At 44.7% G+C, this 24832-nt stretch overlaps 1 protein-coding gene across 2 annotated transcripts; it reads right to left on the bottom strand.

Moving 5' to 3' along the window:
- On the bottom strand, nt 2669-24405 carry ETNPPL (ethanolamine-phosphate phospho-lyase). 2 transcript variants are annotated; one of them, XM_021101686.1, is made up of 13 exons: nt 24146-24405; nt 20669-20787; nt 20250-20409; nt 17194-17268; nt 13926-14016; nt 12435-12551; nt 10597-10679; nt 9770-9995; nt 8603-8757; nt 7682-7771; nt 7319-7449; nt 4964-5031; nt 2669-3246 (listed from the first exon to the last, which is right to left on the bottom strand). In XM_021101686.1, exons 1-13 carry the CDS (start codon nt 24199-24201, stop codon nt 3118-3120), a joined length of 1500 nt encoding a protein of 499 aa, XP_020957345.1. In that variant the 5' UTR covers nt 24202-24405; the 3' UTR covers nt 2669-3117. The 2 variants fall into 2 exon arrangements, with proteins under 2 accessions (XP_020957345.1, XP_020957346.1); XM_021101687.1 differs by lacking the exon at nt 2669-3246 and having other exon boundaries at nt 4977-5031; nt 7294-7449; nt 24146-24376.

The following is a 24832-nucleotide window of genomic DNA, read 5'->3' as shown; positions in this document are numbered from 1 at the left end:
TTATATGCCTCAGGTGCAGCCCTAAAAAGCCCCCCGCCCCAAATAATAATAAAAATTAAAAAAAAAAAGGAAGAGAGAAACTATAGTTCAGCAATTATAGAGTCCTAGTTTCTCCTCAAGAGCCATATATAACAATCTGACGCACATCTTTGAGCTCCGCAGGAGCTTGAAGCCCCTGCTGGTGGATGGAATAATGCTGACCTTTTCTGGCCCTTGTGCCTTCAATCAACTAAACCTTTGCACCAATCCTGATTTTTCCTCTGGCTCAAGCCCTTGCATGAATATGCATGTACCCTTAACCTAAAAGGTCCGAAATTTTGCTGTGCCAGGAGATACTGCTTTGGAAAGATCCTTGGTGTTCTCCTTACTTGTTGCAAGTAGCAAATCCTTCCTTCTCCAGGTCTTTGGCTTGGTTGTGTCTTTAGGCTGCCACCCAGTTTTTTGGTCAATGTGGATAGTTTTTGACTTTATAAAAAGGGATATCATGCTGTATGTCATCTTTTAGACTTATTTTTCACTTATTATTATTTTGGTAAGATTTATCTATATTGTCATGTGGCAGTGCAGCTCACAATTTTTTTTTTAAGGGCCACAGCTGTGGCTTTCAAAGGTTTCCAGCCTAGGGGTCCAATCAGACCCACAGCTGCCGGCCTACACCACAGCCACAGCCACGTGGGATCTGAGTTGCATCTGTGATCTCCACCACAGCTCATGGCAACACTGGATCTTTAACCCTCTGAGCGAGGCCAGGGATCAAACCGGCATCCTCATGGATGCTAGCTGGGTTCGTTATCGCTGAGCCACAATGGGGAACCCCTAACCCTTTAAACTGATGTTTCTGCGAGGGATGCCTGGAGCTGAAGGCCAGAGGCAAGGCTGAGGGTGGAGCCAGGGCGGAGCCCAACCACATCCCCTATTTTCTCCTTTCCACAGAGAACTAGACTGCCTCCTTCCCCACCACCCTACCTCCACCTGCAGACACCAAATTCCAAACACCCCCATCCAGGAGAGTCTTTGTTTTCCATTTTCTTACCATGGTTTCTTCAACCTCTACCTTTGAGTTGTTCAGCATCCGGGTGGGATGTGTGGGGGTTTCCAAGTTGACCCTGCCAACGCAAAACTGGCACTTGCCAGCTACCGCTGCAAGGATTAACTCACAAGTTGCTGGGACCACTGACCTTCGACACACCCTGAAAGGAACTCAGGGCGGGGATCAGGAATGAGGCACTCTGCGCTCTGGAAACAACTAGCAGAATAGGGCTTCAGATAGTTAGGTATTTTCAGAAGATTTTATGAGCCCAATTCTCGGATCTCCTCCTGTCTAGAAAAAGCACTGAAATCCTTCATGGCGATGTCTGCTCCTCAAGACCAGCAGCTACCTTCTGCCAAATACGTGTGCTTTGATTGCATGTTCGTGCTCCCTCCACCAAAGTCAGATATACTGACCTTCCCCGCTGCCTCTTTGGAGCTGTGTCTCAGAGCTATCTCCCAGCTGTCTCCCAGGCTAGAGTCTGCCTTCTGCCCCAAATAAAACTCAACACCTCTCACACTGCATTTGTTTTCAATCGACATGAAACGGAAACACCTCTAACTCGAAACCCAGATTGGGACTTGAACCCATGGTTTTTTTCATGCAAATCCCTCACCTGGAGTCTGAATTTACTGAAGTTCAGGTTCTTTCTGTCTCAGCAAAGGAAGGAATTCAGCGAGAGACAAAGTGATAGCAAGAAATAGATTTATTAAGATAGGATGCTTGTGAGAGATGCCAGCGGGCAGGCAAGGAGGCTCCGCCCCGAGGATTAGGTGGGCTACGGTTTTCCATTTGTTTTTTTTTTTTTTTTTTTTTTTTGTCTTTTTAGGGCTGCACTCACAGCACATGAAGGTTCCCAGGCTAAGGGGTCGAATCAGAGCTGTAGCTGCCAGCCTACGCCACAGCCACAGCAACGCCAGATGTGAGCAGTGTCTGCAACCTACACCACAGTTCACAGCAACACTGGATCCTTAACCCACTGAGCGAGGCCAGGGATCGAACCTGTGTCCTCAAGGATGCTAGTCAGATTCATTTCTGCTGAGCCACGACGGGAACTCCTGGGCTACAGTTTTATCATCCAAGGAAAGTGCGAGTTGACCTCGGACTGTCATGGTGCTTAGTCGCATCAGCAGAAGGGCGGTAACATATTCAGGTTTCCCTATAACGGGGGTCTCCCACCTTGGGATGCCATCTTTCCCTTAAATTCTTGTCCTTGATCCTCTGAGTGCAGGCTTCCTTTTATCTTTCACTAAATGACCTGAAGCACATCTTGTGCTTTTAGGTATGGTTTTATTTTTTAATTTAATTTTATTTTTGTCTTTTTAGGGCCCCACCCGCAGCACATAGAGGTTCCCAGGCTAGGGGTCAAATGGAAGCGGTAGTCACCGGCCTATGCCACAGCCACAGCAACTCAGGATCCGAGCCGCGTCTGCAACCTACACCCCAGCTTACGGCAAAGCCAGATCCTTAACCCACTGAGCAAGGCCAGGGATCGAACCCGCATCCTCATGGTTCCTAGTTGGATTCGTTAACCACTGCGCCATGACGGGAACTCCTTTCTCCAAATGGCTTTGATCTTTACCACCCCAACCCTAATATTTTCCACAAAAGAACAGTAAATACTTTTCTCGTCAAAAATTTTTTTGGCTTACATCATCTTTTATTTTATTATAGTCCATAAATATATTATAAATTAAATCATTAAAGAATTCATATTTTAAGGCCTTCAGTCTCCAAAGTTCAGGAATCTATGTACTTTGCTCTCTCATGTCAAACATTAAAACACGAGACGTAACACTGCCAACTTGACATTCAATTTGAAGCGTCTGTTGAGTAGAATAAGTGAAGTACTTTCAGGAATTTCAAGTAAGGAATTAACAGGCGAGAGGCTGAACTAACAATCTTGACGTGGTTTGATTATCCCTTGGATTTAGTCTTAGGACTACTCATTTGCCTTTTTATTTACACATCTGAGTGGAAATGCAAATTCTTCCTTTAGAGGGGACAACAGAGCTGGGACAGAAAGGACACTTGCATCCGTTCTCTAGAACTCTGGATATTTATCTTACTGTAAAGTGCTAATCCCCTCATGTCTTGAGCCTCTTACTGAGCAGTGAGTGTTTATCTGTGCACAATCCATTTCGCTTGTGGCTGGGATTTTCCTGGGGGTCTGGGGCACCGTCACGGAGCATTTCAGAGCGTGCTTCATTTGGCATCTGCAAGACAGGCGTGCAAACTCCAGCGGGCAGCACACCTGGAGCCCGGCCAGCCTCCAGCCTCCGCTCCGCACGGCTGATTCCACAGGCCCACAGGCAACACAGCACACAGGAGAATACAACACAACACAGCACAACACAACAATGCCCATTGTTCCCCCCCAGCCCTGATTAGCATCTGAAATGTGGTGCTAACCCAAAATCTGGGACTTCACGCAAAATTTCAGAAACTCATGCTAACTTTGTTAATGCCAAAGGGGGAGCTCCCTTTGCTGGAAGCTCCTTTGCAATGCCCGTTCGGTTCCCACAGCTGCAATTCCATCCCAGGCTCAAGAAGCCACTCTTGAACAGCAGCTAGGAACTGATTTCTAGCATTGGTTTGTGTAGCACCAAGAGACAGAAGTATCCTGTTTAGCAAAATCACTTGCTCGCCCTTAAAGGGTCTCCTGTTTCTCACTCAGCAAAGACTCTGGCTGACTATGCTGCAGTGCGAGCGGGCTGCAGGCACCAAGTGTTCCTTTACGCATCGAAGGCATAAACAAATAAATTATGCAACAGAATCTCTCAAGTTTTTTTCCTTGCTGTTTCCCGACCCAGGGAGCTCTTTCTCACACCCTGGGTAGCTCAGGGAGAGAATGGGGAAGCCCTCTGCTGGAAGCACATCAAATGCAGAAACTAGGCCACTTCTTGCCAGATGGTTCCCAGGCCTCGCTGCCAGTCGAGGTTTATACTTTAGTTCTCTTGAGGAACAAACTCTGGCATCTTGGAGTCACGCTGTTTATGCTTTTGCTGATTAAACAGGGCTGTGTGAGACTCAGGGCAGCACCAGGCGGCCCTCAGACAAACAGATGGGCGCTTAGGCCATTTGTTCTCTCTGGATTCTGAAGGTCCTCTTGGCAAGCCAGAGAGATTTTTTTTTTTTTGGCTTTTGGGTTTTTTTGTTTTGTTTTGTTTCATTTTTTTTGCTTCTATTTTTAGTATGAGAATGATCCTGTAAGAATGATTTTTTTTCTGGCTTTATTCCTTTCAAGTGGTGGGACATTTGTCTTGAAATTTAATTGTGCACTCACAGGTGGAACAGTAAGCTACCCCTAGCAAGGATGGCTTTTATTCTAAAGGTCATCGTACAAAATTATTTTATTATTTTATTTTATTTTATTAATTTTTTTTAAGGGCTGCACCTGTGGCGTATGGAAGTTCCCAGGCTAGGGGTCCAATCGGAGCTGCAGCTGCCGGCCTATGCCACAGCCACAGCAATGCAGGATCTGAGCCATATCTGAGACCTACACCACAGTTTGTGGCAAGGCTGGATCCTTAACCCACTGATCAAAGTCAGGGATTGAACCCAAGTCCTCGTGGATATTAGTCGGGTTTGTTACTGCTGAGCCATGATGGGAATTCCAAGGGCCATTCCTTGAATGGAAACTTCTATCTCTTCTTTTATTTTATTTTATTTTAATTTTATGGCCTCACCCATGCATATGGAAGTTGCAGGGCCAGGGACTGGAGCTGAGCTGCAGCTGAGCAATGCTGGATCCTTTAACCCACTTTGAGGATTGAACCAGCTCCTTGGAATTGATCTGAGCCATGGCAGTTGTATTCTTAACTCACTGCACCACAGTGGAAACTCCTGTACAATTTTGTAATTTGTATTCCTTTTTCTTAAATTCCCCCAATTTTAAACTTTTCCCTTAAATATTAAGTAAGCAAATCTTACCCTGGTTCTGCATGGACTGTTCTCAGAGATCACATTCTCCATTTTGGCTCCAAAGGCATCTTCTAAATCTACATCAAGGAAGATACAATGGATAAGACATAAGAACATAAAAATCTTAAAAATTTTTTCTGACTGTAAGAATGCCTTTAGGGATATTCCGTTGTGGCTCAGTGGAAACAAATCTGACTAGTATCCATGAGGACGCAGGTTTGATCCCTGCCCTTGTTCAGTGGGTTAAGGATCTGGTGGATGCAGTGTTGCTGTGAGCTGTGGTGTAGGTCGAAGATGCGGCTAGGATCTGGTGTTGCTGTGGCTGTGGTGTAGGCCAGCAGCTGTAGCTCCAATGTGACCCCCAGCCTGGTAACTTCCATATGCTGTGGGTGTGGCCCTAAAGATAAATAAATTAAATAAATAAATAAAACTTAAAAAAGAATGCCTTTAATGAAGGAAAGGTACCTGTGTTTAAAAAGTGTCACTATTAAAATCACTGCTTTTAGGGAGTTCCTTAGTGGCACAGTGGGTTAAGGACCTGGCATTGTCCAAAAAAAAAAAAAAAAAAAAAAAAAAAAGAAGAAGAAAGAAAAAAAGGAAGAGGATCTGGCATTGTCACTGCAGTGTCAGGGTTGTTGCTGTGGCTTGGGGTTTGATACCTGGCTGGGGAACTTCCACATTCTGTAAGTGTGGCAAAAAAAAAAAAAAAAAAAAAAATCACTGCTTTTAAACTTCTATTGTAGCATTTCAGGGTTATTAGTGGCACTAAGCCTGTGGTAGCTCTGCCTCATTAACTTTGGTAAAAAAGAATTCTTTAGGAGTTCCCACTGTGGCTCAGTGGAAACAAAACCGACTAGTAACCACGAGGACGTGGGTTCAATCCCTGGCCGCACTCAATGGGTTAAGGATCCAGCATTGCTGTGAGGTGTGGTATAGACTGGCAGCTGCAGCTGGGATCTGACCCCTAGCCTGGGAACTTCCATATGCCACAGGTGGGGGCTAAAAAAAAATTTTTTTTCAGCCCCACCATTAAAAATGCTCAAGCCCTGAGCTGACTTTTAAGTAAGTTACAGATTTGCCCCAACCTATATCCTTTCTTCCTCCTGGCACTTCAAGCGACCAGAGGCAACACAGATGTGTGAGTCCATTTTTTTTGTTTTGTTTTGTTGTCTTTTTAGGGCCACACCTGTGGCATACAGAGGTTCCCAGGCTAGGGGTCGGATCAGAGCTAATACTGCCGGCCTACACCACAGCCACACCAGATCAAAGCTGTGTCTGCAACCTACACCACAGCTCACGGCAACACTGAATCCTTAACCAACTGAGAGAGGCCAGAGATCATGGTTTTGTGTTGCTACCTTACTATCTAATCTCAATCTATGCTCATAATTGACAAATACTAACACAAGATTGTAAATTAATATACTTCAATTTACAAAATTAAATTGCAGTTCTCACTGTGGCACAGTGGGTTAAGAATCAGACTGCATCAGCTCAGGTTGCTACAGAGGTGTGGGTTTGATCCTTGGCCTGATGAAGTGAGTTTAAAGGACCCGGCGTTGCTGCAGCTGCTGCATAGGGTGCAGCTGAAGCTTAGGTTGCAGCTTCAGTTCAGCTTGGATTCAATCCCTGCTGATGTGGACATTAAAAAAAAAAATTAAATCGTAATATACGAAACAGAGTCAAATGATTCAGTGTATACAGCAAATAACTGTTAACCTATACTTGTAATTAATCATGCTTTACATGGTACAAAGCTGAAAGACTACACTGCAGCACCTTCAGAGCACAGCACAATGCAGACATACAAGTTTTTTTAAAAACCGGTAATGATAAAACTGTGCCATTTGAGTAAAAACTTAAATTCCTGGGGTTGAGCACAAATAGAAGATTTTGATTTAATTAAGAGTCCATGTAGTTATGAGCTATCTTCTTCTAGTTCCAAATACAATTTTATACATTCACCCCCACCCTCCTTTATTTCTGCCATGAAAAGCAAGATGCCCCAGGAGTTTCTGTCGTGGCGCAGTGGTTAACGAATCCGACTAGGAACCATGAGGTTGCCGGTTCAGTCCCTGGCCTTACTCAGCAGGTTAAGGATCTGGTGTTGCCGTGAGCTGTGGTGTAGGTCGCAGACGTGGCTTGGATCCTGAGTTGCTGTGGCTCTGGCATAGGCCGGCGGCTACGGGCTCCGATTCGACCCCTAGCCTGGGAACCTCCACATGCCGTGGGAGAGGCCATAGGAAAGGCAAAAAGACAAGGAAAAAAAAAAAAAAAAAAAAAAAAAAAAGCAAGATGCCTGTCAGATGATAACTCCAGGGTAGGGGACAGAGAGGTACCTTATCTAAAGATCTGTGGACAGACCTGTTAGAATCCCATCAAGCTGGTCCACCATAAACTTGGCGTCTTCTTCAGTGAAGCACATAGGTGGTTTTATTTTAAGCACGTTTCTGTGAGGTCCATCGGCACTGAGAAGCACTCGCTTTTCTTTCATCCTAATTAGTGCAGGAAATACATGTGAGTGCCTACAGGTGCTAACTAAGATTATTATTTCAGAACGATGTGCCAGCAGAACAGTTTAGTATTTGCATGCAAGAAGCCCACGTGTGTGAACTGCATGCGTCGTAAACGTCCCTTAATTAGGGAGATGGGAGGAAGTCAAAACAGAGCTCAAGCGGGTGGGCGTCTTACAGGTCGAGACACCGCGCGGATGAGGGGTGTGTTTACTTGTAGATGATGTGCTGGGCTTCAGCTGTGGCCGGGGTCCTTTTCTCACGGTCCTTCACTAAGTCAATTCCGATAAAAAGGCCAACACCCCTGAGGGAGGTAAAGAAAGGAAACCTGATATACATTCTATCAAGCACTGCACTGTCACAAAGGACATCATCCTGGCTTCTTCTTTTTTTTTTTAAAGTAGAAAAGTCAGGGAGTTCCTGTCGTGGCACAGTGGTTAACGAATCCGACTAAGAATCATGAGGTTGTGGGTTCGGTCCTTGGCCCTGCTTAATGGGTTAAGGAACCGGCGTTGCCGTGAGCTGTGGTGTAGGTTGCAGACGTGGCTCGGATCCGGAGGCCTGCAGCTACAGCTCTGATTCGACCCCCAGCCTGGGAATCTCCATATGCCACGGTTGTTCCTGTCATGGCTCAGTGGTTAACAAACCCAACTAGATCCATGAGAACATGGGTTCGATCCCTGGCCTCATTCAGTGGGTTAAGGATCTGGCATTGTTGTGGCTGTGGTGCAGGTTGGTGGCTGCAGTACCTAGCCTGGGAACTACCAAATGCTGAAGGTGTGGCCCTAAAAAGCAGACACGCACATACAAAAAATTCATTTGGAGTTTCCATCATGGCGCAGCAGAAAGGAATCCCACTAGGAACCATGAGGGTGTGTGTTCGATCCCTGTGCTCACTCAGTGGGTTAAGGATCCGGCGTTGCCGTGAGCTGTGGTGTAGGTCGCAGATGTGGTTCAGATCTGGCATTGCTGTGGCTGTGGTGTAGGCTGGTAGCTGTAGCTCTGATTGGACCCCTAGCCTGGGAACCTCCATGTGCTGCGAGTGCAGACCCAGAAAAGCAAAAAAAAAAAAAAAAAAAAAAAAAATTCCTTTGGATAAATGAATAACCACATGACAACTTCATGATAAACATACCTGATATCACCTATCAAAGTATGTTTAGCTTTCTGTTTATTCAGTAACTCGGTAAGATAATTCCCTACTCTTGTGGCATTTCCTTGAAGGTCTTCATTTTCGATTACATCCAGGACGGCCAAACCAACAGCAGAAGATACTGGATTTCCTCCATACTGCGGAAAAAAGATAAATGAGAGGCAGAATAGTTAAGTAGTTCATCTATGAGAAACTTGGCTCATATATAAGCAAGTAAAGATATAACTTCAAGGAGTTCCCTGGTGGCCTCGAGGTTAAGGATCTGGCATTGTCACTGCTGTGGTGTGGGTTTGATCCCTGGCTGTGGATTTTTCCCATGTGGTAGGTGCAGCCAAAAAAAAAAAAAAAAAAAAAAAAAAAAAAAAGAAGTATCTATTTTAATAAAAATTTCACTTGTGATATTAGTTTCTTAGATTTAGAATACAGTATGATTCTATTCATTTAGGGTTGAGACTTTCAAATTATATATATGTTGCATACCTGGTATGGAGGACTACTGGGGAATTTATTAGTTCATCCAGACCAAAACCAGACATTGTGTTGGGAATTAAGGATTTCAGCGTGTGGTTTAGTTAGGGGAATATGGGTTTCAGCCCTTGAATATCTGTGTGAAAAAAGCTAAGCAATATTTTCTCTAGATAATTTATATACTAAGATTTGAATCTTACTTATAGTTGTAACAAATCTTATTGTGCATATGGCACAAACTATAATAATCTTTCCAAGCTTAAAAGCTTATAACTTTTTCGGGTAAAATCAAGAATCTAGTATCTCCCTTGACAGCTAGATAACATTTATAGTTCTGAAGCATCTAAACCCTTTAGAAGTGTTCTGAGAATTTAAATTGATACAAAACAAAAAGGTCACATCATCTGTTAATGAAATATCATAACCTCCAGAGCTTAGGAGGGCAGTCATCTATCACTGGTACAATTAATAGGAACATTTTAGGAGGGGGAAAGACACACAAGGAAAAATACAAGAAGAAGAGTGCCAGATAGAATGAAATACGATTGGATCAAAGTTTGGCTGGAGTCCTGGGGTGGTTAGCTGGCAATGGGGAGATTTATTCTTTATTACATTGGAAAGAAGCTTAAGAACACGCATGATTTTTCCCTCTTAGCATTTAGGTGGGAGGCCAAACTTTACCGTATTGAAATACTCTATCCCAGAGCTGCTGAAGGCTTCTGCGATTTCTCTGGTTGTCACCACACATGCCATTGGGTGGCCATTGCCCATTGGTTTTCCCATGGTGATGATGTCTGGAACGAAATCTTCACCAAGCATTTGGAAGCTCCAGAAATGTTTCCCAACTCGGCCAAAGCCTACTTGAACTTCGTCCGCTATGAACACACCTCCTGCTCCGCGTACATATCTGAAAAGGAAAAAGGCAGTCTAATGTCTTCAGGTCACCAAAGAGTCCCTAAACCCTCCCAGAAAGATGCAGATTATTGAGGACTTAAAAAATGTTGTTAACCTGAAATCTGCAATCTTTGTTAAAAATATTTCAGGGCTCAAATCCCCAATGACATCTATGTGATGTCACCGACTTTGAAAAATAACCACGTAACTTCCAGCTTAGACATGGTCTACATTGTTTGTGTTTGAACTGCTTAACGTAAGCCTTACTGCACTATTTTCAGTGGGAAAAGAAAGAAGTGAACAAGACGTAGTGTTTAGCAGGGTTCATCTTCAAAGGTTTACTAACAGTAAAGCTTGGACACCAACCAATTAGAGAGGATGCCAGATGGGTAGCAGAGCAAAGTCCTGGAGGCCCCCCTGCTGGACCATGTGTAAAACCCTTTACTTGCTGCATCAAGGGAACGTGGAGGAGGTCCAGGAGTCCTGGGCAGCAGGCACTCCCGTGGCCATGTACCAGCTAGTCTGGATGTACTTCAATATTTGAACCAGGACGGTCCTACAGAATTGTCACAGTGCCTTCCATTTGACCAAGGATGCCCAAGTCAAGTACATACTCTGCCACTTTCTGGAAGTAGCCTGCTGGAGGAATTATTTGTCCGCCACAACTCTGCATGGATTCAGCAATAAAGGCAGCAATCTATATAAGAGAAGATGGGGTCAAAGTCCATTAAGTCCCCTCCCATACTCCCTGAAAAAGAGGACTTCTTAGAGAGCAGATTGTTCAAATGGTTGGGAATGGACCTGTGGCAAGAGACAAACTGGCCATCTGATTAAAACGGAAAGATGTCCATGCTGAAAAGAGCATGTGATCTTAAGTGGGAGTTTCTGAAATTGTAGGGGACTGATGAAACCACCATGAGGAATGGTGGACAAGGCGCCTTCTACGTTGTCATAATTACTTTAAATGCAGTGTTTTCATTAGGATCCACTGAGTAAGACTGATGTCTTGATCAGTCTTTGATAGGAACCTCTAAAAAACTACCCAGGTTCCAAACACATCACTCCGATGCCTGTTTGCTCAGTCTGGTAAATTAGGATGCCCTGAGCTGGGAATCTGGACTAAGGAGATGAGAGGGTGACTTGTCGCTACAAATCTTAGTGACTGTGCTGTGTTTCGGGTCCTTGACCCGAACCAGACTTAACTGAACAGAATCAGGCAATTCACCATAGAACGACTTCATTCTAGAGGCTAAGAAAGGAGAAACAGAAAAATAGGGAACACTGAATTAAGAAGAGAAAGCATAGTAGAAATAGTATGAGATAAGAAGTCAACAGAAATTATCTCAACATTGTACATCAACTATACTGCAATAACACTTAAGAGTGAAGAGAACCAAGGTTCTAGACCAGACTACCTAATGGCAGTTTTAAGATATGAAAAAATGAAGGGGTCGGGAAGAAAAAGAAGAAACAGTTAAGAAATACAAACAACTCTCAATCAGTAAGACAAATATACTTGCGTTGGAAAACACAAAGCCTTCTTGTTTTGTTATTATTTTTTTTAAAAAAATTGGTTTTGGAGTTCTCTTGTGGTGCAGTGGATTAAGTGGCATTGTCATTGCAGAGGCTTGAGTCACTGCTACGGTGCAGGTTTGATCTCTGGCCCAGGAACCTCCACATGCCATAGGTTCGGCCAAACAAAAACAATTTTTTTCAAAGGCTAAGAAGATTTTTTTAATTGCCATGTTGATGACATAAGCCCGTTTAAAGGCAAAGCCTGTGTTGAATCACATTAAAACTGCGTATAAGTAACACCCAAAGGGACTGAGCATTTGACATGAAGCTGAGGACAGGAGGGTGAAGACAGAAAATGGAAAGTCTTTCTTACTTGGAGGATTCTGGTTTGTCTTAGAAGTACAGACCCAGACTGGAAGGATATTTTTCTGCCTTGTCTTACCCAGGCTCCAGACTTTAGCAAAGTTGAACCAGCTCTCGGGAAGGGCCCAGGCTCCCTGGGTCTGCACTGGTCCTGAGGCCCAGGGCCCCTCTGCCTCTCCCCCTCTCTTCTCCTGGTTTTATGAGTCCCTCCTGCTACTCTCAGTTGGAATATTCTGTCCATGGGCTGACACCTTTCCTAATTCTCTCCTCTTATCCCTTTGCACCAGAGTCTGCATCCCACGGGGAAGGTCAGAATTAGACCACCAGTTCTGAATGCCATATAGTAATTGCATTTCCAGGATCAAAAAAAAAAAAAAAAAAAAAGCAAAACATAGACAGTCTTAGAGACCTGACTATAATAATGCACTTTTGGAAATATGAACCGAGTGAAAATGTAACCAGGAAACAGAAAGAAAATTGAGATCTAATCCTTTGCTACCTCTCAAGGTATCACAATGATTTCAATCCATCTCATAAAAGAGGTTAAAGTATTTCCAAAGCTGCAAATACGAACCTTCCTTCCCCTGTTATGAGCTTCCTCAATAATTTTCTTCACTTCATCGGCATAAGCACCGGCCGGGTCTGCATGGTCTTCTCTGTATTTTCCTCTGTAAGTATCTGGAGATGGGGCCTGAAAATATCACAAGATAACAGTTACTCATAACTTGTCTCTCAGACAAAGGCGCTTTTAAGAGCATATCCCCACAAGAGCACAACACAACGGTGACCTGTGGATTTAAGTGACTCCAGGTTCTTTTGCTCTTTGTTCTCACATGTCTGCATTCCAAGAGAACTGAAATCTCTGAACAGGAACTTAGATTTGCTCCTCGACCCTTATAAGTCAAGACCCAGGGAGTTCCCGTTGTGGCTCAGTGGTAACGAATCTGACTAGTATCCACGATGATGCAGGTTCGATCCCTGGTCTTCCTCAGTGGGTTAAGGATCCAACATTTTGCTGGGAGCTGTGGTGTAGGTCGCAGACATAGCTCGGATCCCACATTGCTGTGGCTGTGGTGTAGGCTGGCAGCTGCAGCTCTGATTCAACCCCTCACCTGGGAACTTCCACATGCCACAGGTGCAGCCCTTAAAAAAAAAAAAAAAAAAAAAAAGGCCTTATCCCAGACCCAGCTTGCTGGCATCAGAGACGTCACAGACAAGAGCAAACTTCACCCAGGTCTGTGGGATAGCTAAACATTTAAAGCTAAAATAGATGTATGCAGCTTATTTCCTACTATCTCCAACTGTATAAGTTAAAAACAAAATATAAATGTGATAGAGTTTCCGTCGTGCCTCAGTGGAACCACGAAGTTGCAGGTTCGATCCCTGTCCTTGCTCAGTGGGTTAAGAATCTGGCGTTGCTGTGAGCTGTGGTGTAGGTTGCAGATGAGGCTTGGATCCTGTGTTGCTGTGGCTGTGGTGTAGGCTGGCAGCTACAGTTCTGATTAGACCCCTAGCCTGGGAACCTCCACATGCTGAGGGTACAGCCCTAAAAAGACAAAAATAAAATAAATAAATAAATAAATAAATAAGCCACATCTTGTCATTAACTAGCCCTTTAACTTAGGCTAGTCACATAACTGCTCTAGAGCTTAGTTTCTTTTCTTTTCTTTCTTTCTTTCTTTCTTTTTTTTTTTTTTTTTTTTTTTTTTTTTTTTTTTGTCTTTTTGCCTTTTCTAGGGCTGCTCTCGCAGCATATGGATGTTCCCAGGCTAGGGGTCGAATTGGAGCTGTAGCCACCGGCCCATGCCACAGCAGCCAGGGATCCGAGCCGCGTCTGCGACCTACACCACAGCTCATGGCAACGCCGGATCCTTAACCCACTGAGCAAGGCCAGGGATCGAACCCACAACCTCATGGTTCTAGTCGGATTCGTTAACCACTGAGCCATGATGGAAACTCCTGGAGCTTAGTTTCTTTTCTATGTTCAGTTCAATGAAAGGACTGGGTTATCATTAGGCACTCTTCCAGTACTAACATTCTGATTCTTGGATTCCAAGATACTTACCACATGCACAAATTCTTTCTTGACATCTTTGCCCTGCTGAAATTTATATGGACTGATCTCAATTAAAGATGTTAGGTGACCATGGTAAGCACTGAAAAGAAAAAGAACGAAATCACTCAAAGAAAGATGCTTTCCTAGTATATGAAAAATGGCATTGCATATCACCCAGGGAGAATCTCCACAGTGGTGCCAGATTTAACTATATGGAAACTAATTTTTCATGATAAGACTGGCCATGAATTTGTCCAGCTCTCTTGACTCAGGTCATAAAACACATAGAAAGCCAAATATATACCTTCATAAACAGTTACTTTTTAGCAAGAAATAAATCTTTTATCTCTAACTTTATATAAGATCTGCTCAATTAGATTGTCTAAATATAAAAAGTGATTTTGATAGCTTCATGAGAAATTTCAAATGTATGTATTCTTTAAATGTATCTGATAGTTACATTCTAGTAAACTTTAAAAACAACTGAGTTCCTGCTGTGGCTCAGTGGAAATGAATCTGACTGGTATTCATGAGGACGCGGGTTCGATCCCTGGCCTTGCTCAGTGGGTTAAGGATCCGGCGTTGCCGTGAGCTGTGGTGTAGGTCACAGACACAGCTTGGATCCTGCGTTGCTGTGGCTGTGGTGTAGGCTGGCAGTTGCAGCTCTGATTCCACTCCTGGCCCTGGAACTTCCATGTGCGCCAGGTGCTGCAAAAATAAATAAATATAAATTTAAAAAGGCCTATGAATAGATAAAGCACAGAGGGAGGACTTCTCTTACCATAGATTAAAATATGCTACAAAATCATGGTAACATTAGTATGGTACTGGAACACGAATGACAAAATGGACTGGGACAGAAGGCCGGCTCAGAGACACAGCCATTCATAAAAGTAACACAGTGGACTTCAGGTAGATTCAATATGAGAAGTAGCCAGGGGTTCCCATCATGGCTCAGCGGTTGACGAACCCGACTGGCATCCATGAGGACTTGGGTTCAATCCCTGGCCTCGCTCAGTGAGTTAAGGATCTGGCATGGCCGTGAGCTGTGGTGTAGGTTGCAGATGAGGCTTGGATCCTGCGTTGCTGTGGCTGTGGCGTAGGACGGCAGCTACAGCTCTGCTTGGACCCCTAGCCTGGGAACGTCCAAATGTCTTGGGTATGGCCATAAAAAGACAAAAAGAAAAAAGGTAGAAGAAAATGAAGAAGAGCATCTTTATGATCTGAGGGATGGGGATGGGTGTGTGTGTGTGTGTGTGTGTTGGGGGGGAGATATTAACAAAATTTAGAAAACACAACCATAAGATGAAAATGTCAACTACTTATTTAACCAAAGTTCAAGCTATCTTTTTGGGAGAATTGAAGGATACCGCAAAGTTAAGACAGATGACAGATTGGAGAAAAAATACTTGAAATGTCAAGCTAAAAGAGAAGAATGTCCAAAATGGTGCTTCTTAAATTTGTGTATACATGTTAAGATCACTTGAGAAACTTAAAAATATGTACTGTTTCTTGGAATTCACCTCTGGAGATTCTCTTTAATTGGTCTGGGGTACAGTCTGAGCATTGGCATTAAAAACAGAAAACTTCCCTGGGAAATTCTAAAACCCAGTCAAGGTCGAGACCCTCTAATCAAACTATGTGCACAACCACAAGCCAACAAGAAAAGGATGGGCAAACAGAAAAATGGGCAAAGAATATATAAACAAGCGACTCCCAGGAGAGAAGTCACAAATGCAAAATAAATACATAAAGAAAAGGATGGACAAACAGAAAAAATGGGCAAAGAATATATAAACAAGCGACTCCCAGGAGAGAAGTCACAAATGCAAAATAAATACATAAAGGGATACTCAAAATTAGAAAATTTCAAACAAAAATACTGTTATCATTTAATACCTATTAGACTGGCAAAAAATTATGAAAAAAAATAGAAATTAGGATATACTCCGAGGTTTTAGCGAGGATATGGAAAAATGGGCTATTTCATGCACTCAGTAGAGTGGCAACCACTCTGGGGACTGAGCTGACGGTATTTAGGCAAATTAACAATGTTTACAGTACCTCTGTGGCCCAGCAATCCTGTTTCTAGGTGCTTATCCCTAAGAAACTTTCAGAAAGGTCCCTAAAGGCACGTACACGGGTGCTCACGGCAGCGCTGCTCGTGGTAGCTGGAGGAAAGGGCAGTCAGTCTCCATTCTGTGTAGGCAGAATCACATCTCCCCTCCCAAAGACACCCACGTCCTAAGCCTCAGAACCTAAGAATATGTTCCATGGCAAAGGGGACCTTATAGATGCGATTAAATTAAGGACCTTGAAAAAGATCGATAATGCTGGAGGGTAGAATGTTCTCAGAACAGCCTTTATAGGTGAAAGAAGGTGGTAGGCGGATGGTGGCCAGAGACAGAGGAGGTGATGCGAGCATGGAAGCAGAGGCTGGAGTGATGCGAGGGCTGACTCTGAAGGTGAAGGAGGGGACCCCAGGCCAAGGAATGCAGGAAGGAAGCTGGAGGCAAGGAAACAGTCTTCCCTAGAGTCTCCAGAAGGACTGCAGGCTTGTTGACACCTTGACTTCAGCCTGTTTTGGCCTTCTGACCTCCAGGACTGTAAGAAAATCAACTTATGTTGCTTAAGCCACTACAGTTTGTGACAACTTGCTCTAGCAACAACAGAAAATGAATACACCATCCAACACATAAAACAAGAGAAGCCTAGGAGCTCCTGCTACAGTGCAATGGGATTAGTGGTGTCTCTATGGTGCCAGGACATAGGTTAGATCCTTGGCCTGGCACAGTGGGTTAAAGGATCTCTGGCATGGCTGCAGCTGCAGCTTAGGTCCCAACTGCAGCTCGGATCTGATTCCTGGCCTGGGAACTCCATGTACTGCGGAGCTGCCAAGAAAGAAAAAAACAAAAACAAAAACAAAAACAAAAACAAAAAAAAAAGAGAAAGAAAGAAAAAAACAAAAAACAAGTCTATAGAAGGGCAAGAAGTAAGGTCCATTTCAGTGGCTCAACACATAACTAATGTGTGAAGAGTCAATGCTGATTCATGCAAAGCCTATGAGACCATGACCACAGCACCCAAAAGCCTCTAGGCACTTAGAGGCATCCTCCAGGCCTGAGCTGGCCTTGAACCCTTAATACATAATAAAACAATCCTTTTGCCATACATCCAGCCTCCTCTGTATGTGCTCATGGTATGAGTGTGGATCAGATCAATGTACTTTTGTCTCTAAAGGAGCGTCCTGCTGACATGTCCTGTGTCCAAGACTTACTGGTCAAGAGTGATCACGTCTTGATGGCCTCTGAACTGCCGAGCCAGACGTAAGGCTAAGTCATTGGCTTCAGATCTATTCGGATAGCAGAGAGAGAAGGGACAATGAAGGTGACATCAGCCCTTTTAAAAATCTTTTTGCAGAACTGTATAAAGAAATAAGTTAAGGCCCTTTCTCCCCTCAATCTTATCCACCCAGCCATCTCACTTTATCCTCCTAATCCCTTCCAAATGCCTTCAATAAAGAGTGAGACACAAGAGTTCCCGTTGTGGTTTTCAGTGGTAATGAACCTGACTAATATCCATGAGGACTTGGGTTCGATCCCTGGCCTCGCTCAGTGAGTTAAGGATCCAGGATTGCCATGAGCTTCGGTTGCAGGTTGCAGACGTGGCTAGGATTTGGCATTGCTGTTGCCGTTGCTGTGGTGTGGGCTGGCAGCTGCAGCTCTGATTCATGTCCCCTAGCCTGAGAACTTCCTTATGATGAGGGTGCTGCCCTAAAAAGTGAAAAGAGTGAGCTACAGAGGAAGTTCAATGCAAATTAAGGCTATTCTGCTTATTTCAAACTTTAGCCCAATTCAGCCACATCAGTAGCTGGCTAATGTTGAGGAGACCAAGAAGCTTAAGTGTGATTTCAGTGGGAGGAATGGGAGGGGCCCACTCACCTGGTTACTAAGCTATGTTGTACTGACCCAATACTTGATTAGTTCCTTATCTATGAAATGAAGATCATAGCGTTTTTTGTGTGTGTTTTTTTTTTTTTTTTTTTTTTTTTTGCTTTATAGAGCCACACCCACAGCATATGGAGGTTCCCAGCCTAGGGATCAAATTGGAGCTACAGCTGCTGGCCTACACCACAGCCACAGCAAGCAGGATCCTAGCCATGTCTGCAACCTACACCAAAGCTCACGGCAATGCTGGATCCTTAATCCACTGAGCAAGGCCAGGATCGAACCCACACCCTCATGGTTCCTAGTTGGACTCGTTTCTGCTGAGCCACGACGGGAACTCCATCTAATAGTTTTTTCTTACATACGTACATATACATCAGGTTAAAAATAAGAGTTTATTGGGGAGAGGGATAAGTTAGGAGTGTGAGATTAACATATATACACCATATAAAACAGATAAACTGCTTCACTGTTCACAGGAAACTAACACAACATTTATTTTTATTTCCTTTTTTTAAGGGCTGCACCTGAGGCATGTGAAAGTTCCCAGGTTAGGGGTCAAATTGGAGCTACAGCTGCCAGCCTACACCACAGCCACAGCCACAGCCACGCAGGATCGAGCCGGGTCTGCAACCTACACCGAAGCTCACGGCAACACCAGATCCTTAACCCACTGAGCCAGGCCAGGGATCGAAAGGAATCTTCATGGATACTAGTCGGCTTTGTTACCACTGGGCCATGACGGGAACTCCCAACACAACATTTAATTGTACTTCAATTAAAAAAAAAAAAAAAAAAAAAAGAGGGAGTTTCCGTTGTGGCTCAGCGGTAACAAATCTGACCAGTATCCATGAGGATGTGGGTTTGATCCCTGACCTCGCTCAGTGGGTTATGGATCCAGCCCCTCCGGTGAGCTGCGGTGTAGGTTGAAATCTCGGCTTGGATCTGGTGTGGCTGTGGCTGTGGTGTAGGCCCACAGCTGTAGCTCTGATTTGACCCCCAGCCTGGGAACTTTCATATGCAGGGGGTGTGGGCCTAAAAAAACAAACAAAATAAACCCAAAAAAGAAAAAAAAAAAGATTTATTGAAGGGAAAGAAAATAAAAATGAGTTTATGCTGTTTATACAGCTTTACTCCCAATGTAACATTGCCCTGAGAGCTTTTCGCCTGTCATTAGGCATGTATTTTCATACTAAAACAAAAGCAAAAACAAACAAAAAAACCCATACTTTATAATGTCTGCATGATATTCCATGGAATGAATATATAATAATTTCAAACTTATAGAAGTTAAAAGTTGTAATGTATCTATTCACTTGAATTTATTTCTCCTGCCTTTGTGTTTGTGTTGAAATATATGTTCAATTGCCTAAGGAAACAAATCAGTCAAGGGGGGGAGTCTTTCCCCCCCCCCCCCCGCCCCAGCTGTCCTGGGAGTTGTTTGCTTCCCTGTAATAAAGATTTGGCTTGCTTAGAAAAAAAAAAAAATCAGTCAAAAAGCTTATAAGAGGAGTTCCCTGGTGGCCTAGTGGTTAAGGCATTGTTACTGCTGGGGCTTGCATTTGATCCCTGGACTTGGAACTTCATGCTGCAAGTGGGGCGGGAAAAAAAAAAAAAAAAGCAAGCTTATAAAATTTATATAGCTATAACAAAGAAGAGTTCTTTCTTTGTTAAAATTCCTTATGCACACTCTGAAACAACTATCTAGGTTTATCTAGTCTTGAGCTACTTACCCTGCTGCTCAAAGAGGTGAGTACCATTTCACTAGCTAGGTTTCTCTCACAAGAACATTACGTTTGAATATTGTTGCCATGGTTACAACCCAGGTATCAATCCTTTTAGCAAAACCTTGAGTGGTACACACTTGTTAATCAGCCAATCACATAGGCTGTGTCAAAAGCCCTGGAACACTGTCGGATGTCTCGTCTACACTGGGCTGGTGAACCGAAGCAGAATGGCCAGATCCCCCACATGGTCATTAGCAAATGGAAAAAAAAAAAAGAAAAACTCAGGAAACCATTTTAGATATCTCTCTACTCTGGAGTTCCCATCGTGGCTCAGCAGAAATGAATCTGACTAGCATCCAAGAGGACGCAGGTTCAATCCCTGGCATCATTCAGTGGGTGAAGGATCCGGCGTTGCCCTGAGCTGTGGTGTAGCTCACAGATGCAGCTCGGATCCCGCGTTGCTGTGGCTCTGGCGTAGCCCGGCAGCTACAGCTCCAATTCGACCCCTAGCCTGGGAACCTCCACATGCTGCAGGTGTGGCCCTAAAAAGACAGAAAAAAGAAAAAAAAAAGATATCTCTCCTCCACCAAGAAGCAAATAAAGACGTGTGAGAGAGAACAAGGAGATGGATGGGACCGGAGGATGGGTGGGAAACATACCCTGAGTTTGTAAAATAGCAAACGGAGAGTTTGTCCGGCAGGGTTGCTGACAGGCGCTTGGCATACTCAACAATGTTGTCGTGGAGGAAGCGAGAATTTGTATTTAGCAGTTCCATCTGTTTCTGGGCAGCTTGGACCACTTCTGGGTGGCAGTGTCCCACTAAAATTTAGAGGACAAAAGGCCCCCCCACCCCATGAGTTACAATTCTAAAGGCCTGGGAAGGGAGGGGGATTCTGCCGCAAGAAAAAAAGAAGTTGATTTTGTTTCTCTCCCGCATTTTGTTCTAGTTTTTCCTTGCCCGGGACTCCCGGCCCGGTTCAGCCAAGGGACGGCACTGCCTGGGACAAATACGACTGGGGCCAAGTCTGCCTTACTCCGTAAAGGGACCCTTCAAGGCACAGCCGAGAAAGTACATTACCGTGGGCAACATTGTTGATGCAGTCCAAGTACCGGTCGCCTTTCTCATCAAACATGTACTGCCGCTGGGCTCGAACTATTTTGATGGGATCCGCAGCAAAGAAGACTTTGCAAGAGGGCCTAGAAGTGATGGAAAGAAACGCTTTGGTCTGGTAGGACTGCTCAGGGTGTTTCTCGTCAGTGAAGGTCACGATCGATGGAAGCTTACAGGTCCAAAAAGGAAAGGGAAAGCACAACTTTCGGGGACATGCTTTTTTTCATCTCATGTGAGCCCAGAACTTTCTCTTGCTTTGTAGGGCTGCCCCCAGCCGCCTAGGGAGGTTCCCAGGCTAGAGGTCAAATCGAAACGACAGCTGCCGGCCTGCACCACAGCCACAGCAATGCTGGATCTGAGCCACATCTGCCACCTACACCAGAGCTCACAGCAACACCAAATCCTTAACCCACTGAGCGATGCCAGGGATCGAACCTGCAACCTCATGGTTCCTAGTCAGATTGTTTCCGCTGCTCCATGATGGGAACTCTCCTTAAGCTTGTTTTATCAAATATGCTCTGCTTTGACCAATCTATTTAAGAGGCAGATGGATCAACTCTGACAGCTCTAATGATACAACCAATAACTGATTTTCCTTTGGGAAATTTTGTTCTACCAGGAAAAAAATCCCAAACTTTTTTTTTCTTTTTGAGGCTTACTATGTGTCAAGAACTGACAGGTATTACAAATGCGATCTCATTTAATTCTCCCAATAATATAATAGGGGTTATTACTAGTCTCTCTTTTTTTTTTTTTTTGGTGAAGACCCTAGAGACAGAAAAATTAAGTTTTTCAAGGTTACACAGTTAGTGAGAAAACCAGAATTTCAAAGTAGTCTGTTTTATACCAGAGCCCAAAATAGAGCTTGCTTGCTAATCTAATCTAATCTCTCCCTCTGATCTAATTTGTAAAGAAAGAATAGCTCTAAAAGCTAAATACAAATAACTTAGTGCTAAATACTATGCAGATTTTACAAATCATTTTCCTGTCTTTTGAGTGGTACTTGTCCTGCATCAGATGGATTTTCCATTCTTAAACAATAAAATCCAATTATTCTTCTAACCCTTGAACACGCTCCCTTGAGCATAATAAAAAAATCTCCTGGAGTTCCCTAGTGGCTTAGTGGGTTAAGGATCCGGTGTTGTTACTTACTTACTGCTGTGGCTCAGGCCAGGTTGCTGCTGTGGCGTGGGTGCAATCATTGGCTTGGGAACTTTTTTTGTTGTTGTTATGGCTACACCTGTGGCATATGGAAGTTCCTGGGCCAGGGTTAAATCCAAGGAGCAGCTGCATCTTACAGAGCAGCTGCAGCAATGACTGATCCTTTAATCCACTGTACTAGGCCAGAGAACAAACCCGTGGCTTCACAGTGACCTCAGCTGCTGCAGTTGATTCTTAACCCACTGTGCCCCAGTGGGAACTCCGCTAGCCTGGGAACTTACTTCTTCATGCCTTGGGGCTTGGCCCAAAGAAAGTCATCCATATTTTTCGTTATTTGGCTGGCAATCTGGAGTATAAATTTTAGCAACATAGAAACATCACAGTTTTCTGAATTTGGCTCTATGGACATTTAGAAACTGAAACAAAATATGTTATTATTTTTTCTCTGCTTTTTAAGGCTGCACCCACAGCATATGGAAGTTCCCAGGCTCGGGGTCGAATCAGAGCTACAGCTGTCGGCCTGCACCACAGCCACACCCAGATCCAAGCCACATCTGTGACCTATACCACAGCTCATGGCAACGCCGGATCCCCGACCCACTGAGTGAGGCCGGGGATGGAACCCGCATCCTCATGGATGCTAGTCGGGTTCCTTACCACTGAGCCACAACGGGGAACTCCGAAACGACTATTTAATGGGAATTTTTTACTGGATCAAATTCAGCTGTTAGTGAACAAGTTGAAATCCAGAAAAGCCGTCTGTTATGAAAGTGGGCTGAAAACTGCAGACTTCATCTTGCCTTACTAATGCACTTCCCACCTTGTCACTCAGTCTTCAGGTAAAATTCTTCTCTCACTTCATGGTTAAATTCCTCCTTCCACAGAATTTTCTCCGCTCAGAAATCATTATGTTTTCATTGGAATCTGAATTTACAGGATTAAAAACTAACAGAAAGGAGTAGTGATTATAAAAAGGAAGGAGGGGGAGTTGCCTGGTGGCCTAGGGCTTAAGGATCCCTAGCTGTCATTGCTGTGTCTTGGGTTCAATCCCTGGCCCAGGAACTTCCACATGCTGCTGGCAAGAAAGAAAGAAAAGGGGGCAAGGAAGTGATCAGTGATTGGGTAACGAGGGAGGTTATCTGGCCGTGTTGACCCTATTACGGGGTTGAGAGAGATTTAACTAGTCTCCCAAACCACCTAGAAACTTCCTGGGTGGAGATCAGAAGATTTCTTAAATTGCCCAGCATTTCTTTGAAGAGGTTATTTTCTTTCTTGGGCAACCCCCCACCCCAAACCTGCTGAAGTGCTTGTTAATTACATGTAACTGTTAATTGTGAACAGCCACAATTATTTACATGCAGTTTTTAGGAAAACCAGATCCCACATTAATTTCACTTGCTCCCTCCCCGTGAAGTGGAGTTATTCCTACTTTCATAGATTAATTTCACAGAGGTCACAAGGTAACTTGACACTCCACCAGGACCAGAACTCAGCTCTGACTTGAGGTTGGGTCCTGGAGACTCACCAGTATATTCTCAAGTCGTTTATAATACCAGCAAAACAAAAATAGACTGGAGAGAACATTCCATCTTTAAACCGTAGTGAGGGCATGGCTGGGGAGACCAAGGTAAGTGACGTCTCTTACCGTTAAGAAAGTAGTTTCAAAGTTTTCTGTTTTACTGTCTGGATTAACCCCCACACGTCTTAACCAAGTGTGCAAGGAGAAGAAGTTCACTTTAGACAAAAGCTGTCAGAATTAGTTTTCATAGCCATCGTCAAAAATTTTAAAAGTTCATGATTTTGAAAAACTTTCAAGAGTTCCCTGGTGGCTCGGCGGGTTAGGGATCCCGCATTTTCACTGCTGTGGCTTGGGACCGGGATCTTCCGCAGGCCAAAGATGCAGCCCAAACACAAAACTAAAAATAAAGAGAAAAACTTTGGAGTTGGTGGGAGTCTACCATCTCCCTCCCAGAGCTCATCCCTGCAATGGTATTTCTCCTTCAGTGGAGATCAGCCCTCACGGTCAAGTCCCCCGGCCGGCCGGCAGCCCTCCGCACACTCCGTGGGCTGCAAAGCGCGGGGACCACTCTGCAGCCTCCTGGGAGGCGGTCCGCGGGGATAGCGGGGTCCCGCGCGCTCCGGGGAGGGCGGCGACGCAGGCGCAGGTGCGGCAGCCCGCAGGCCCCCACCCTCCCTCCCGGAACCTCCCCGCTTCAGCTCTGCGCCCCCTGAGCTGCTGTTTTCCCCTCTCCGCGCCTTTCCTGGGGGCTGGGGACCCCTTACCCGATGTGCTTCCTCCTCAACGCCAGGGTGTCTTGCTTGCTGTACAGCTCGCACATGGTGGCGGGATGCCGGGGGCTCCCAGGGGGCTCCCTTCTCCGGTCCCTGCGCCTCCCTCGCGAGCCTGCCCCGGCGACTTCCCTCAGTGGGTCTCCTTGCCCGGGGCACTGGAGGTCCTGGGCGGCATCAACTAGCTAAGGTCATCTCCTTTTAAATCTTGCCCTGCCTTTGCCCTTCGCCAAGCCCCACCCTCCTCCTCCCCACCTCTGGCTGGTGCCTGCTAGGCAAGTCCTTGACTAGCCACTCAGTCGCCACCCACCCCCGCCTCCATCCCCAGTCCAACTGGCTCCTCTTCCCGCCCTGCTGCCCACTTCGACTCCCAGTCCCTGCTACGTTTTCTAGTTTGGCTTTTATTTTGCTAAATTTGCCTTCTCATGGCTTTTTTTTCCTCCTCTGCCGGTTCCTTCCGTACTTCCGACTTTTGTTTTCTTCTTCTTTCCTTCCTTCTTTCTTTCCTTTTGTGTCAATCCCGTTATTCCCTGTATACATGCAAAAATAGGGGCTCTCTGGAGCTATCAGGACTTTTGTCTTCATTCCCTCTCCGAGAATATCCCTATACCGCAATCTACTCAGCAAAATTAACAAGTCACATGCCCCCAGGACACATACTAGGGACTCAGGCTGTTGCTT

Source organism: Sus scrofa, chromosome 8 (assembly GCF_000003025.6).
Source record: "Sus scrofa isolate TJ Tabasco breed Duroc chromosome 8, Sscrofa11.1, whole genome shotgun sequence".
Taxonomy (NCBI): domain Eukaryota; kingdom Metazoa; phylum Chordata; class Mammalia; order Artiodactyla; family Suidae; genus Sus; species Sus scrofa.
The sequence above is the reverse complement of the archived record's forward strand: the minus strand, read 5'-3'. Positions and strand labels throughout refer to the sequence as shown.